Source organism: Saccoglossus kowalevskii, chromosome 3, assembly GCF_978046115.1.
Source record: "Saccoglossus kowalevskii chromosome 3, keSacKowa6.1, whole genome shotgun sequence".
NCBI lineage: Eukaryota > Metazoa > Hemichordata > Enteropneusta > Harrimaniidae > Saccoglossus > Saccoglossus kowalevskii.
In genome coordinates this window covers 6,277,581-6,294,854 of record NC_140643.1, presented here as the reverse complement: position 1 = coordinate 6,294,854, position 17,274 = coordinate 6,277,581, and the positions used below count along the sequence as shown (strand labels likewise).

The window sequence follows — 17,274 nt, the reverse complement described above, 5'->3', positions numbered from 1 at the left end:
AGAACTTGTATCCACTGTTGTATCTGGATATCGAGGAGAGATCGCATAGATCAGCCTCCCACTGCTCGTCCACTTGGAAAACCACCACCCTCCTTCTTTTAAAGGACCGTCTAGAAGGTTTGTGCAGAGTATATGTATCCTGTTTACTCAACCACTTCTTCACGTCCGACTTGGTTATCTTTTTTCCTCTCTTTGTTTTTTTTACGGCAGCATAAAGGGAATTCAAACCCCCGTAACTTCCAGGACTTTGGACATCGTAAAACAGTTCGTCTAGGACGGTGTCCATCTTCTTCGTCATTGTTTACGGGTGTGGTTATTTCACACGCGCAGAGGCAGTGGATACGTTCGATAAACGAAAGCAAAGCAGGACAGCGTGGATCCATCACGACCGACTGAACCAAAGTGAGATCTAGCGGTTGCGATGAGGTTCTATTTAATACGTCACCCACGTGTGTCGAGGATGAATGGGAGTGGAAACCACATGGGGTCCACGTCTCTTCGGAACTCTCCCCTTGAGTGTGTTGGTATGCATGTAAGACCACCGATCTGTATTGCCAACAAGGTCTTGAGGTACATTTGACATTTTCATAACTTCGGCAAATTCTCTCCAACCTGTGGGGGTGAAATTCTTCCTTTTACGCAAGAAATCATTGACTAAATCGATGATGTGCGTGCCTGGCACGGATTGTCCATCAATGATTAATTCACCATTTTCACCCCAGTCGACCCGTTGGTTCTGTTTAACTTTCTGTAGTAGAAGCTTCGCTTTTCTCTGCATGCTCTTGGGAACACTTTGTAAGACTTCGGATGTAATTTGATCTGGCACACCATCTTTGTCGGGTTGAGATTCCTGATCGGCTACAGCATCAGTGTTGGGTAATTGCTGCGTAACGGAGATTGGAATCGGTTCGTTTTTCTTCTCCCGCAACAACAAGTACTTGCGTAGAACCTGTTGGTACAGTTTGACTTTTTCATCTTCAGGCAACTCTTCCATTTGCGTTATGTCATTCATGTCTCTATCCAGCGAAGTCAATGATTTCACCACAGGTCTCGTCATTTGAGCATTCTGGCTTTGGATGGTAGATAATAGCTCAGCAGGGACTAAAGCCATCTTCTTCACGGATTCCATCTATTTAAGACCTAGTAGGGGAGGGAGTATGCTCGAAATTAAGGGAGCAATCAAGGCGGCCAGGAAACCTCCTTTCTGAACCAGAATTTTTTTCTTTTTCTTGACTGGAGTTTTCTTATTGGACAGTGCTCGGAGATGATTCACGTACAACGCCAATTTTCTTTTCTGACTAGGTGATAGCTGGACGTTCCCTTTCAACACATTGAGCGAGCATTCACACAGACACTGTATCAAGTCACTAGAGGCTCCATCAATTATCCCCTTTTGTTGTTTCGAGTTGGCCTTGTGCAATACAGAGAGAAAATCAGCGTTCTTTCGCATGCGGGATGACATGGTGAAATGACTGACGATGAAAGACTGTCTTTTTTTATACCTTTCTCACATACACTATCGGTACTTGAGATGAAAGTATGTTCGTTCGAATGCGTATTTCCTCAGGGGTGTCTGGCATCAGATCCACGAGGAGGTAACCGTGAGGTTCTTGGGTGGCATCGGTGAATGCCTCCTGAAGAAACTTAATGTTTCCGGGGTACATTTGCTTTGCCAGAACGTTGACTTGTGATGCGTCCCTTGGATTTTTAAACAGGAAAATGTAGTGCGTGTTGAGACTGATGGTTCTCGATTGTCTGCCCTGATGAAAGAGATTTTGCAAAATCAGTATCACGGATAAATTTCGATGGTGAGATCCCTTCGTGAAGAACTGGGCGATTTGTTTATCGTTACCCGTTTCTGTCATCAGATCATCTATCACCAACAAGTTTCTTTTAGCCGGGACGATTATTCTACCAATATCTGGAGGTATCCCTTCGATAAAGCGAATTTGAGACACTGTCTTCATCATTTCCAAATAGGCTGGCTGAAACTCGCCGTAGCACCAATAGATAACATCTGGTGGTGGAGATATGATGCTGTCACATTGTTCTAATATCAGTTTGACTAAAAACGTCTTCCCAGACTGCGTGGGACCGCACACGAGAGAGGTAAATGGGTGTTTCAATCTTGCATCCATGACGATATCATAGGACCTCGCTGGTTATCGCGTCTCCTTTTACGTTCTTCAATGTACTTTTTCAACATCCAGTTTAAAACAAAATAAGGTAGTGTACATAAGCCAGAATAGACGAGTGATAGAACCAAGTCCGATTTGGTAGAGCCCATGCCAATGTGATTGTTCAAGGTTCAAATGGATGAATGATGGGTAACCGACGATCTAGCTTCTATTTATATATTCTTTGTTTTTAGAAGCCGTATGGGAGGGTACAGTAATCATCTTGTATCACCCGTTTGTCATACACTAAACTGTACGTTTTAACTTCTTCTCTATTGAATATTCTATCTCTCTTGCGCGTTATTTTTCGAGGGTCTTTGACGTGTAGAGGACCGCTTGTTCTCCGAACAAGTCGATTCATGGAGTCAAAATTAATTTCCAGTTGATTTCTGTAATTGAGGGTGAACCCTCTCACTTTACACACCGTTTGGTTCCCACTTTTGTCCGGTTTGTGTAGTCGGTACGCGTAATTCTTCGGTCCTCCCGATACGAAATGTGTGATGTAATTATCCGTCGGAGTTATTTCTCTCGTCAAATCTCCGAGATAATCACCTGTCGGTGGATCCCATTCTCCAGCTCGTTGGATGTAAATGATGGAATCTGTGTCAAAGTACAAGACTCTACTACCTAATTTCTCCAGAACACTGTAGAGTTTAAGTCGGGCATAGCTTGTCGTCATGGCAGCCAGTACAACGTTCGTATTGGGTGCTTCGGTAATGTTGTCTTCTTTATCGCAGTGCTGGACAAGAACCATTTCGTCAGAGACAAAAGAAAGATCTGTGACGTCCTTTGTATTATCCATCAACATTTCCAACAGTTTGGCGGATGTTTCTACATATGTACTCTGTCCAAAGTTTGATCTCTGTCCCAGCTTTCCCCAGAACGAGTTGAGATTTAGCTTGGCGAGAGCTCTGAGACCTGGATTGGTGGTTATCTTGCTTCTGTCCAAGACGATACCTTCTCTTTCGCGGTACCTTTGGATGTACATGGTTCGGTCTTCCTCAGTGCGACACCACTCTGGAAAACCGGAAGACTCTTGTTTAATTTTCAGAAACATGTTGATGTAATCGGTGAACAGCCCTCCTTCTCCAGTTTCAGGGTTGTATGTTGCCGACTCATCATAATGCCAAACTTCGTATACCTTGGTGATGCGATACCCTACTTCTTCAGCCTTTTCCAATTCCGGAGTGCACCAAACACCCGTCAGCTGACGTTCATTGACACCATGGTGACATTCGTCTTGATTCATGGTTTCCGCGCATTTGGAACAGAGTGGGAACATCAGTTTGTTGTTCACCCTGAAAGGTAGAACTGGTATATACAATCTCCTCGGAGGTAAAACATCGCACTTGATAATACCGAAATAGTCTGTGGGTTTGGCGATAAAGTCTTTAGTTACGACTGTCGGGTGGCCAACTGGATATCGCGAGGTCTTATTGATGTACGGGTAGAGGCTGCAAAAGTCAACATATTCTATCTTTTCGCCTTCCTTGACCTCGTAATACAGACTCAGGGCGTTGGTACGACCCCCGAGAAAAGCCTCCCTACCTCTGATAGGTTTTGAGATATCTAAGCTTCCGACAAACCTCTCGACTTTGTGATTGTTCTTCATCAGGTTTTTGAAATCGCATTCCCACATGGTGACTAGCGAGTATCCTTTCGATTTCAACCACTCTTCCCTCGCCAGTAGTCTTTCGTAGAGGGATGTCATACTGAGTTCATTCTTGCGATTCGTCTCATTCCTTCTGGGAAAACACTTTGGACAACCGTGGAAGTAACAACCGTAGTACTCATACAAGGTTTCGGTAGAAGCATCATATCCGTCTACGTAATAAGGTCCAATTTTCATCTCCCTTCTGGAATTACGAACATGTTGAATATGCGTGTTATTGACGTGTGCCTCGTATTCCATCCATCTTATAGCATCTGCAGATTGATTCTGGGCGCTGAGGTACCCTTTCTCAGGCACAACCCCGATTGTGTCAGGAGTCAGGAAATGCTTTCGAAATATGACGTTGCACACAGAAGCGATCGTGATGCAATGGCTGAAGGGGTCAACTTTGGTGAGATCCATCATCATCGATCTAAATGCCAAACAACACTCCTCGAGTATGCGCACGTCGCTCCGACAGTACTTGAGCAGTTCTTTACGTAAATCATAAACGGAATTCTTTTCTACTTCTCCATTGTACCATGTGTAGAATGTCTTTCTAGCCACCTCCTTCATACCATCTGGGTCAAAATAACGAGCCCCGGGTATCGGTCCTCTGTAATTGTCTCCAGTGGATCTCGGAAACAGGTGAGGAAAAAAACCCTTGTGTAACTCGTCTATGCCGAAGGTCTTAGGAAGTTTAGATAGAGCCATGGGCAGGAAATTCAAGCTATCAATGAATTTGATATCTGCACGACGAATGTATAGTTGCATGACTTTCGAACCATTCATGATGACTTCGGGTAGTATCTTGTGATCGTGACAGTATTTCAGAATCATAATTCCATCATACCCCTTTGAATTATGCGCGATGAAAATCATCCCATTATGCTCTTTTTCTAATGCCCACTCGCAGAAATCTTCCAAGGTACGTGAACCATTGAACACTTTCTCCGTATTCGGTGGAATTCGCGCTACGCACAGATCTGGAATATGAGTGCAATGTTCGTCGGTCGTGCATTCAAAATCGTAAAAGACGTAGTTACCATGGCTGTCAGAGTTATCCTCCTCCAATTCTTCCATCGAATCGTCAGATTCTTGGTTCTTTTTTCTATCGGTGAGTGGTTGAATGTAACACAGGTGGTCGTACGTCTGAAAAGACTTGCAGGTTTTGCAGTAAACTTCGTTACATTTGTGAGACCCATCACGATATTTGAGGAGTTTGTGACATTTTTCGCAACGTTGAACTGACTGGCAAAGAGTTTTTTTCCCATTAACTGACTTTTGATGCTTTTCGAAACATTCTTCGTTCTTGAAAAATCTGTGACAATTTCCGCATTTTTGCCATCGTGTAATCACGCAGTCCAGTTGATTTCCACAACTCAAACATCCCGTCGGACACACGTGATCGTAACGGTTGGAATAAGACTTGTCACACCTAGTGCAATAGTAGTCCTTTCCCAGAAAACCAGTCATTTTTGTGATGACGTTGTAGTGTTTATCTTTCAGAAAAAGATATATGTCTTTGGAATCTTCTGCGGTATCGCCCACAAAGATGATGGAGTCAAAATGATCGTGCGACAATACGTGTATTCTGAAATCGGGTAACACGCTCTGGAATTTTTTAATCTCCTCGATGCCACATGGTCCCTGTTCGACTCTGGCCTTCCGTAAAAGTTCTCTAGCTCGGACGGTTTGCATAGAGTAGTTTGCCGTTTTTTTCCTCTTTATAGAATCCCACACCGATGGTGGATTTTCCTCTTTTGTGGCGTGTGCCATGGCGACCACGATCGCTCTGGCGCAACACATCTGGTCATCGGAAACGATTTCAATGACAGATTTGGAATTTCTCAACCTGTCTGCGATCTTTGTATCAAACTTTCGCTTCCTCCCACGTGTTTTGCCGGCACCAAGAGGCATTTCAACAGATACTGTCCTGATGGTGATGTTTTCCTCAAGGGATATATCTTGGTAAGATTGTAGAATCCTCTCCACTTTTGACATCACCTTGTCAACATTCATGTCCTCAACCGGTATAAATGGTAACCAAATTTCGTTGTTCAAGTTGGGTACGTTTATGGAAATGCGAATTTGGTCACGTCCGTCAAGGTCAGAGGTGACCAGCTCGAGCAGTTGATGAAAAGTAGCGTGTAATACGCTATGCACTTCATCAAACGTATTGGCATTTGGATGCGAAACTTTTACAACCCAGTCCGTTCCACTCACCTTAAATTTTTTGACAAAACGTTTTCTCTTACTGACAAGATTGAAATTAATCTTGTCGGTGATATTCTCGTCACTATCATCTGTGTCAGTATCACTGTAATAAAATTTCAAATTAAATAAATAAATACACAAATATATGAATAAATAATCAAATAAACAAACAAACAAACAAATATATAAATAAACAAATAAATAAATAAACAAATAAATAAATAAATAAACATACCTTACATAGTCTTTACGACCCCCACGTTGATATCCCGAGGTAGATGGATGGTTAACAGGCCCTATTGGACTCGGAGGGTGGGAAGGCGTGTTCGTTTCTCCATATATAGAGTACAAATTTTTCTTAGCGGACTTGGGTGTTGCAAATCCAGTACTTGTAGAACTATAAAAACAACAACAACAACAACAAAGATTAAAGACGAAAAAACAAATTTCAACTTACCTCACATGTTTTTTGTTTTTTTTTTGTTTTTGTTTTTTGTATACTTACGTTACATGTGAGCAGGAACCAGATTTAATAAGACATTTCAACTTCTGATTGAAATCTGGAGTATCTATACTGCTGACTGGAGACCATGAACTATGTATAAATAAATAAATAAATAAATAAATAAATAAATAAATAAATAAACAAACAAACAAACAAACAAACAAACAAACAAACAAACAAACAAACAAACAAACAAACAAACAAACAAACAAACAAACAAACAAACAAACAAACAAACAAACAAACAAACAAACAAACAAACAAACAAACAAACAAACAAACAAACAAACAAACAAACAAACAACTTACGAAACACTATCTTTCGTAGGTGATTTCTCAGATGTGTCGTCTTCACTGAAAAAATAAGAGTTATATTATTGTTATTATTCATATTGTTTACTAAATCTTCATACGCATATCGAACGAGTTATTTATATAATATCGAATACACACCTGCTTATAAAACCATATTCATGTTCTAGGTCTGACAAAGTTTTAAGCTGTGAATTGCTTTCCCTGTAAATTCAAAAAGTTAAAAACATGTTTTATCCTGTTTTATTTTTTCCTCAGGTAAAATTTGAAATAAATAAATAAATAAATAAATAAATAAATAAATAAATAAATAAATAAATAAATAAATAAATAAATCACCCTTCATCTGAATTGTCGCTTTCTTCTGTTTGTCTGAAAATGACAAGAGTTTTGAATCAGCTACAACTTTGTGGTCAGTTCAAAAAAAAAAACTTACTCAGATATAGAGGGCGTGCATTCATGCTCCGATTAAAAAACAAAAGATTTTGAACGAGCTAAGGTTGGAAAATAACGTTGCTACCGGTATGTTCAAACATGTTGGCGGGTAACGCTATACATTATGTTGACCTTCATGACAAAATAAAAGGTCAAGTCTAGTGAAAAGACACCCTAACTAATTGGGAAAATACCGCACATAATCATTGTTTTAAAGCTGAGGGGTATGCTCGATGAATGAGTCCAAGCAAGTCTTGATTCGCTGTGTCAAAGCATTCTTTGCGAATGACCGCGGTATGACATCATTTGAAAATATTGTAGTTTTCGTTTTTAGTAAACAAGTCTTCATTAATTATACATTTTCTACCTACTCAGACTTTCTATTTTCTGTGCCAATTTATAACAATGTCTCTCATAGCATAAAAAGATAAGTATTCTTTAAAGACGTAAAGACTCATGGTAGAAGCTTTCCCCTGGTTTCAACTGACAGTTTTTCACATATCCCGAATTATTAGGTAGTGTTTACAACATGAAAACAAAAAGTAAACAATGAATTCCCTACCTTATATTATCTGTGGACGCCATTTCATTCCGTGTAACGAGTGTGGCTCGATTAAAAATACTGGCTAAGCTATGAAGTCACTGGGATAATACACTCCAACGATTTGTGTTTTGATATCAGATCTGACACCCTGAAATGCCCTAGATAACAGACATTCATAAACCCCTACCCCCCTGGATTCAGGAACAGATGTGAATTTGTTTATTTTACTATAAACATCTTTGTGTCTGTGTGGCCCGTTTGTGCACAGTTACAAACTAGTAACCGTGGTTTGTGTGATAAAAATGGATTATGACGACATAGGTCTGACATTCATCGCTCAACACTATAGCGAACTCGACTTTGATTTCCCCCCTGGATTCATGAATTGTTTTGAACGGAAGAAACCTGTTTATTTTACCATAAACATGTGTGTGTGAGTGTGTGATGAATCTATAAATATATTTGACTTGGTTGGGAAAAATGCTGACATGATGTAAACATCCGGGGTAACAGAAAGGGAATTTTTTAACACGCGACGATAGTATTGCGAATCATTTTATCACTGACGAGCGTACTCGCAACATGGCTTCGAACCAGCTCAGCACCTACCTCAATGAATTCTCAGGCAGTCTCCTACAGGACGCGAGTGCTGGAATGTCCACTCCTGGAATGTCCACTCCAGTTACAGCACAGCCCGATGTTTCTGAAAATTCAACTCGCCGTATTAATCGACGCAAAGTCACGAATGCAGGAATGTCCACTCCTGGAATGTCCACTCCGGTTACAGAACAGCCCGATGTTTCTGAAAATTCAACTCGCCGTATTAAACGACGCAAAGTCACGAATGCACTAGCTATAAGTGGCACAATGCGTCCGTCACCAGCTCCACCAAGAGGTGAGACAGACATTTTTACATATTTGCTTTGCCCAGTCAAGCAATTGTTTGTCACAGTGAATACTTTTCGCGGACAAACTTATGTTCACATTCGCGAACACTATAATGGTCATCCAACAAAACGTGGTGTATCCTTACGGGCTAACCAGTTCAGAATATTGAATGATATTATCCCGCAAATCAACCGGGCTGTCAGGTATGTTAGTTTTCATTTAAAAATCCAAATATTCGTTGCTCATTTCCCGACTTCTAATGCATAGAACATTTTATGTATTAAAACGATAAAACCGTGAATTTAAAACCCACTGAATATGCCTGAAAATGGTAAATCAGAGAAATAGTCATTTACAGTTTGTTTTTTGTTTTGTTTTTTTTTCACAGCCAACAGTCTGAGGAAGCCACTGGATAAACTTGTTTCCAAAAAACTCATCGCTGAATTCATTTGTAGACACGTACGTAGCATCATCCAAACTAATTGTCTCGGATGTGAAATAGACCACCCGTCACAACGTCAACATTGGTGTCTATCCTATGGATTCGTCGATAAAAATAGCCGGATCGGTGAAATCCGGTTTTTTATTGACCAAGCTTTATCTGAGATTGATATTGGTAAAATTTCCATGTGTTATGACGCATTTCAACGCATTTACCCAGATTTGGTTGGAAAATTTTCCAAGCGTTATACACGTATTCTGTTTCAAAGGTATAAATCTAACCCTGAACTGTGTTTAGATTCCTGTGAAATTACGCTATCAACTCGTGAAATGGATTCCCAACTCCTTGACATTATACAACAACATATATAGAATAATAAGAATGTCAATCATTCTCCGTAGTACAGTGAAAGACACTCGGTGAGTTTTCTACTGATCCCTAACCCTATTTGTTGCGCAGATGACGAGGGGAAACCTGTGAACTCCGTAGCCGACTCTTTTACGCGTGATAGACATTTGAATGACCTTTATGTGAACAGATATATCGAAAACGTGACCGGACTCAACCTCCCTATTTATGACAAATATTTTTCCCACGCAGTTTTACTAGATGACTTATGCTTTTGAAATTTCACATGTATATATATATATATATCGATTTCATATTATTTTTTCTTTTTATCACAGATGAGCGATTCTGATTAGAAAAAAGTGTGTATTGACTTTTCGATGTTTTTATTATAATCGAATATTTCTTATATTACTGTTTTTAATCCATTCTTTTTGTTTATTTACTCAAACAAGAAACAAAACAAAACAAAAATCGATTTCATATTATTTTTTTCTTTTTATCACAGATGAGCGATTCTGATTAGAAAAAAAGTGTGTATTGACTTTTCGATGTTTTTCGTTTTTCTCTTGTTTTTATTATAATCGAATATTTCTTATATTACTGTTTTAATCCATTCTTTTTGTTTATTTACTCAAACAAGAAACAAAACAAAACAAAAACAAATTGTATACTTTCTATATACTCAATTTCAATTACTCAGTTTTTAATCCATTCTTTTTGATTATTTACTTAAACAAAAAAAAACAAAAAACAAAAACAAAATGTATACTTTCTATATACTCAATTTCAATTACTCAGTTTTTAATCCATTCTTTTTGATTATTTACTTAAACAAAAAAAAACAAAAAACAAAAACAAAACAAAAACAAAATGTATACTTTCTATATACTCAATTTCAATTACTCAGTTTTTAATCCATTCTTTTTGATTATTTACTCATTAGTAGATTTCCCTTCTTTGTGTAATAAACTCTGTTAGTTTTCAAAATGATGTGTATTTATTAGCGTGTGTGTGTGTGTGTGTGCGTGTGTGTGAGCGCCCTCTACGACACATTTTGAAAAATATTTCGTCCACGCCTGTCCAATTAAAAAATAATTAAAAATAATTAAAAATAATTAAAAAATAATTAAAAAAAAATGATGGTAATTTATGCAAATGTATTCACGATGACCTCGACACGACCTCGTATTCACATCAATTTTATGTATGCAAATGTATTCACAATATCCCATTGTGACGTCATCCTCATTCAAATGATCCCCTTTAAGGCATTGCTCCTCATTTATGCTAATTTATGCACGAATTCCCATTGTGACGTCATTATTTATGCTAAAGCTGGACTATAGGGACGACCATGAGGGCGCTGTTCGTATGACGTCATCGCATCCGATTATGAACAGCGCCCTCATGGTCGTCCCTATAGTCCAACTTAAACTACTCAGCATATATAAGCAGAGTATCACATGAGCTGACTGGCCGTAAAAATGATAGAAAATAGCATGCAAAGTTGGTAAAAGTGTTCGAAACGTTGGCGGAGTTACATGTATATTTAACCAAAGTCATTGGAATGCCAACCCCGCAGTTAAATTTCGACAACATTAAGTAATTGTCTGGAAAATGCCAGATATATAAGCAGATTATGGCAACTGCAAACCGCAAATCGAAGACAAACTGCTTGCAAAGTTTTGAAAAACGATTGCAAAGTTTGTAGATTCGTTTGGGAATGTTACATATGATATTATATTGACGGGTTACATAGTGAAAAGATCGAAAACGTAAAAAAATATTTCGTAAATTGCCGATAAAGTAGCGTACTATTATTCGCAGCATATAGAGGTCATAGGTCAATTCAAGAAGTTACTCGTACAAACGCTACCAGGTTTAAAACAGTGTCAAACATGAAATAGTCGCCAACTCGAGAATATTTCAAATTGCGTAACCAGTAGTGTTGGCAGGTGAAGAGACAAAGTTTAAAGTCAAGCTCAATCGGCATGGATAGTTCTTGCATGGGAGACTGCCTGAGAAAACCAGCTAGAGAAAATTTTATTGGTTTCATCACATACATATCAAACATATGAGACAACGTTCGTGCATCTTTTTTCACTGTAATGTCAATTATTTTTAGTAGAAAAACATGGAAATTTAGGCATGTTTTCAAGTTCATGAACATTTTTCCAATTTCTCTATTATTTTTGGAGATCAAGTTGGTGATGATGTCGGCACATAGTGGGGTTTGACCTGTTAACGTACCGTGAAAAGTCGTACAAAGTGAACGCAAAGTTGTGCAAAGTGATTGGAAAGATTGTAGATATATTTGTATGCTTGACCTAACTTGTTGGCATAGAGAAACCCGCAGTTGTAAAGTCAAATAAATGAATAAAAGCGAGATAAAAACAGCCTATATAAGCAGAGTATCACATGAATTGACTGGCCGTATAACTGATAGAAAACAGCATGCAAAGTTGGTAAAAGTGTTCGAAACGTTGGCGGAGTTACATGTATAGTTAACCTAAGTCATTGGAATGCCAACCCCGCAGTTAAATTTCGAAAACATTAAGTAATTGTCTGTAAAATGCCAGATATATAAGCAGATTATGGCAACTGCAAACCGCAAATCGAAGACAAACTGCTTGCAAAGTTTTGAAAAACGATTGCAAAGTTTGTAGATTCGTTTGGGAATGTTACATATGATATTATATTGACGGGTTACATAGTCAAAAGTTCGAAAACGTAAAAAAATATTTCGTAAATTGCCGTTAAAGTAGCGTACTATTTTTCGCAGCATGTAGAGGTCATAGGTCAATTCAAGAAGTTACTCGTACAAACGCTACCAGGGTTAAAACAGTGTTAAACATGAAATAGTCGCCAAATCGAGAATATTTCAAATTGTGTAACCAGTAGTGTTGGTAGGTGAAGAGACAAAGTTTAAAGTCAAGCTTAATCGGGCAAGGTTAGTTCTTGCATGGGAGACTGCCTGAGAAAACCAGCTAGAGAATTTTTTTTTGGTTTCATCACATACATATCAAACATATGAGACAACGTTCGTGCATCTTTTTTTTCACTGTAATGTCAATTATTTTTAGTAGAAAAACATGGAAATTTAGGCATGTTTTCAAGTTCATGAACATTTTTCCAATTTCTCTATTATTTTTGGAGATCAAGTTGGTGATGATGTCGGCACATAGTGGGGTTTGACCTGTTAACGTGCCGTGAAAAGTCGTACAAAGTGAACGCAAAGTTGTGCAAAGTGATTGGAAAGTTTGTAGATATTTTTGTATGCTTGACCTAACTTGTTGGTATATAAAAACCCGCAGTTGTAAAGTAAAATAAATGAATAAAAGCGAGATGAAAACAGCATATATAAGCAGAGTATCACATGAGCTGACTGGCCGTAAAAATGATAGAAAATAGCATGCAAAGTTGGTAAAAGTGTTCGAAACATTGGCGGAGTTACATGTATATTTAACCAAAGTCATTGGAATGCCAACCCCGCAGTTAAATTTCGACAACATTAAGTAATTGTCTGGAAAATGCCAGATATATAAGCAGATTATGGCAACTGCAAACCGCAAATCGAAGACAAACTGCTTGCAAAGTTTTGAAAAACGATTGCAAAGTTTGTAGATTCGTTTGGGAATGTTACATATGATATTATATTGACGGGTTACATAGTGAAAAGATCGAAAACGTAAAAAAATATTTCGTCAATTGCCGATAAAGTAGCGTACTATTATTCGCAGCATATAGAGGTCATAGGTCAATTCAAGAAGTTACTCGTACAAACGCTACCAGGTTTAAAACAGTGTCAAACTTGAAATAGTCGCCAACTCGAGAATATTTCAAATTGCGTAACCAGTAGTGTTGGTAGGTGAAGAGACAAAGTTTAAAGTCAAGCTTAATCGGGCATGGTTAGTTCTTGCATGGGAGACTGCCTGAGAAAACCAGCTAGAGATTTTTTTTTTGGTTTCATCACATACATATCAAACATATGAGACAACGTTCGTGCATCTTTTTTTCACTGTAATGTCAATTATTTTTAGTAGAAAAACATGGAAATTTAGGCATGTTTTCAAGTTCATGAATAGTTTTCCAATTTCTCTATTATTTTTGGAGATCAAGTTGGTGATGATGTCGGCACATAGTGGGGTTTGACCTGTTAACGTGCCGTGAAAAGTCGTACAAAGTGAACGCAAAGTTGTGCAAAGTGATTGGAAAGTTTGTAGATATTTTTGTATGCTTGACCTAACTTGTTGGTATATAAAAACCCGCAGTTGTAAAGTCAAATAAATGAATAAAAGCGAGATGAAAACAGCATATATAAGCAGAGTATCACATGAGCTGACTGGCCGTAAAAATGATAGAAAATAGCATGCAAAGTTGGTAAAAGTGTTCGAAACGTTGGCGGAGTTACATGTATATTTAACCAAAGTCATTGGAATGCCAACCCCGCAGTTAAATTTCGACAACATTAAGTAATTGTCTGGAAAATGCCAGATATATAAGCAGATTATGGCAACTGCAAACCGCAAATCGAAGACAAACTGCTTGCAAAGTTTTGAAAAACGATTGCAAAGTTTGTAGATTCGTTTGGGAATGTTACATATGATATTATATTGACGGGTTACATAGTTAAAAGTTCGAAAACGTAAAAAAATATTTCGTAAATTGCCGTTAAAGTAGCGTACTATTTTTCGCAGCATGTAGAGGTCATAGGTCAATTCAAGAAGTTACTCGTACAAACGCTACCAGGGTTAAAACAGTGTTAAACATGAAATAGTCGCCAAATCGAGAATATTTCAAATTGTGTAACCAGTAGTGTTGGTAGGTGAAGAGACAAAGTTTAAAGTCAAGCTTAATCGGGCATGGTTAGTTCTTGCATGGGAGACTGCCTGAGAAAACCAGCTAGAGATTTTTTTTTTGGTTTCATCACATACATATCAAACATATGAGACAACGTTCGTGCATCTTTTTTTCACTGTAATGTCAATTATTTTTAGTAGAAAAACATGGAAATTTAGGCATGTTTTCAAGTTCATGAATATTTTTCCAATTTCTCTATTATTTTTGGAGATCAAGTTGGTGATGATGTCGGCACATAGTGGGGTTTGACCTGTTAACGTGCCGTGAAAAGTCGTACAAAGTGAACGCAAAGTTGTGCAAAGTGATTGGAAAGTTTGTAGATATTTTTGTATGCTTGACCTAACTTGTTGGTATATAAAAACCCGCAGTTGTAAAGTCAAATAAATGAATAAAAGCGAGATGAAAACAGCATATATAAGCAGAGTATCACATGAGCTGACTGGCCGTAAAAATGATAGAAAATAGCATGCAAAGTTGGTAAAAGTGTTCGAAACGTTGGCGGAGTTACATGTATATTTAACCAAAGTCATTGGAATGCCAACCCCGCAGTTAAATTTCGACAACATTAAGTAATTGTCTGGAAAATGCCAGATATATAAGCAGATTATGGCAACTGCAAACCGCAAATCGAAGACAAACTGCTTGCAAAGTTTTGAAAAACGATTGCAAAGTTTGTAGATTCGTTTGGGAATGTTACATATGATATTATATTGACGGGTTACATAGTGAAAAGATCGAAAACGTAAAAAAATATATCGTAAATTGCCGATAAAGTAGCGTACTATTATTCGCAGCATATAGAGGTCATAGGTCAATTCAAGAAGTTACTCGTACAAACGCTACCAGGTTTAAAACAGTGTCAAACATGAAATAGTCGCCAACTCGAGAATATTTCAAATTGCGTAACCAGTAGTGTTGGCAGGTGAAGAGACAAAGTTTAAAGTCAAGCTCAATCGGCATGGATAGTTCTTGCATGGGAGACTGCCTGAGAAAACCAGCTAGAGAAAATTTTATTGGTTTCATCACATACATATCAAACATATGAGACAACGTTCGTGCATCTTTTTTCACTGTAATGTCAATTATTTTTAGTAGAAAAACATGGAAATTTAGGCATGTTTTCAAGTTCATGAACATTTTTCCAATTTCTCTATTATTTTTGGAGATCAAGTTGGTGATGATGTCGGCACATAGTGGGGTTTGACCTGTTAACGTACCGTGAAAAGTCGTACAAAGTGAACGCAAAGTTGTGCAAAGTGATTGGAAAGATTGTAGATATATTTGTATGCTTGACCTAACTTGTTGGCATAGAGAAACCCGCAGTTGTAAAGTCAAATAAATGAATAAAAGCGAGATAAAAACAGCCTATATAAGCAGAGTATCACATGAATTGACTGGCCGTATAACTGATAGAAAACAGCATGCAAAGTTGGTAAAAGTGTTCGAAACGTTGGCGGAGTTACATGTATAGTTAACCTAAGTCATTGGAATGCCAACCCCGCAGTTAAATTTCGAAAACATTAAGTAATTGTCTGTCAAATGCCAGATATATAAGCAGATTATGGCAACTGCAAACCGCAAATCGAAGACAAACTGCTTGCAAAGTTTTGAAAAACGATTGCAAAGTTTGTAGATTCGTTTGGGAATGTTACATATGAAATTATATTGACGGGTTACATAGTCAAAAGATCGAAAACGTAAAAAAATATTTCGTAAATTGCCGATAAAGTAGCGTACTATTATTCGCAGCATATAGAGGTCATAGGTCAATTCAAGAAGTTACTCGTACAAACGCTACCAGGTTTAAAACAGTGTCAAACATGAAATAGTCGCCAACTCGAGAATATTTCAAATTGCGTAACCAGTAGTGTTGGTAGGTGAAGGGACAAAGTTTAAAGTCAAGCTCAATCGGGTATGGTTAGTTCTTGCATGGGAGACTGCCTGTGAAAACCAGCTAGGGAATTTTTTTTTGGTTTCATCACATACATATCAAACATATGAGACAACGTTCGTGCATCTTTTTTCACTGTAATGTCAATTATTTTTAGTAGAAAAACATGGAAATTTAGGCATGTTTTCAAGCTCATGAACATTTTTCCAATTTCTCTATTATTTTTGGAGATCAAGTTGGTGATGATGTCGGCACATAGTGGGTTTTGACCTGTTAACGTACCGTGAAAAGTCGTACAAAGTGAACGCAAAGTTGTGCAAAGTGATTGGAAAGTTTGTAGATATATTTGTATGCTTGACCTAACTTGTTGGCATAGAGAAACCCGCAGTTGTAAAGTCAAATAAATGAATAAAAGCGAGATAAAAACAGCCTATATAAGCAGAGTATCACATGAGCTGACTGGCCGTATAAATGATAGAAAACAGCATGCAAAGTTGGTAAAAGTGTTCGAAACGTTGGCGGAGTTACATGTATATTTAACCTAAGTCATTGGAATGCCAACCCCGCAGTTAAATTTCGAAAACATTAAGTAATTGTCTGTAAAATGCCATATATATAAGCAGATTATGACAACTGCAAACCTAAAATCGAAGACAAACTGCTTGCAAAGTTTTGAAAAACGATTGCAAAGTTTGTAGATTCGTTTGGGAATGTTACATATGATATTATATTGACGGGTTCCATAGTCAAAAGATCGAAAACGTAAAAAAATATTTCGTAAATTGCCGTTAAAGTAGCGTACTATTATTCGCAGCATGTAGAGGTCATAGGTCAATTCAAGAAGTTACTCGTACAAACGCTATCAGGTTTAATACAGTTTCAAACTTGAAATAGTCGCCAACTAGAGAATATTTCAAATTGCGTAACCAGTAGTGTTGGTAGGTGAAGAGACAAAGTTTGAAGTCAAGCTCAATCGGGCATGGTTATTTCTTGCATGGGAG

General features: G+C 37.9%; 2 protein-coding genes across 2 annotated transcripts; one reads left to right on the top strand and one right to left on the bottom strand.

Moving 5' to 3' along the window:
* Window positions 1-2,367: 2,367 nt before the first annotated feature.
* Window positions 2,368-7,882, bottom strand: LOC146747451 (uncharacterized). The gene is made up of 6 exons (XM_085496647.1): window positions 7,860-7,882; window positions 7,004-7,066; window positions 6,860-6,904; window positions 6,551-6,640; window positions 6,281-6,442; window positions 2,368-6,148 (listed from the first exon to the last, which is right to left on the bottom strand). The coding sequence occupies exons 1-6, from the start codon at window positions 7,880-7,882 to the stop codon at window positions 2,368-2,370; spliced, it is 4,164 nt and encodes a 1,387-aa protein (XP_085352773.1).
* A 583-nt stretch (window positions 7,883-8,465) lies between these two features.
* LOC146747450 (uncharacterized) lies at window positions 8,466-9,736 on the top strand. Its single transcript, XM_085497542.1, has 2 exons — window positions 8,466-8,736; window positions 9,118-9,736. The coding sequence occupies exons 1-2, from the start codon at window positions 8,496-8,498 to the stop codon at window positions 9,540-9,542; spliced, it is 666 nt and encodes a 221-aa protein (XP_085353668.1). The 5' UTR covers window positions 8,466-8,495; the 3' UTR covers window positions 9,543-9,736.
* The last annotated feature ends 7,538 nt before the right edge of the window (window positions 9,737-17,274 follow it).

Coding starts and splice junctions, on each gene's coding strand:
- LOC146747451 (XM_085496647.1), bottom strand. CDS start 7,882: ATGGCGTCCACAGATAATATAAG. Junction 6,443..6,550: donor GGTTCCTGCTCACATGTAAC/GTAAGTATACAA, acceptor TTGTTTTTATAG/TTCTACAAGTACTGGATTTG. Junction 6,149..6,280: donor GGTCGTAAAGACTATGTAAG/GTATGTTTATTT, acceptor ATTTTATTACAG/TGATACTGACACAGATGATA.
- LOC146747450 (XM_085497542.1), top strand. CDS start 8,496: ATGTCCACTCCTGGAATGTCCACTCCAGTTACAGCACAGCCCGATGTT. Junction 8,737..9,117: donor GTCACCAGCTCCACCAAGAG/GTGAGACAGACA, acceptor TTTTTTTCACAG/CCAACAGTCTGAGGAAGCCA.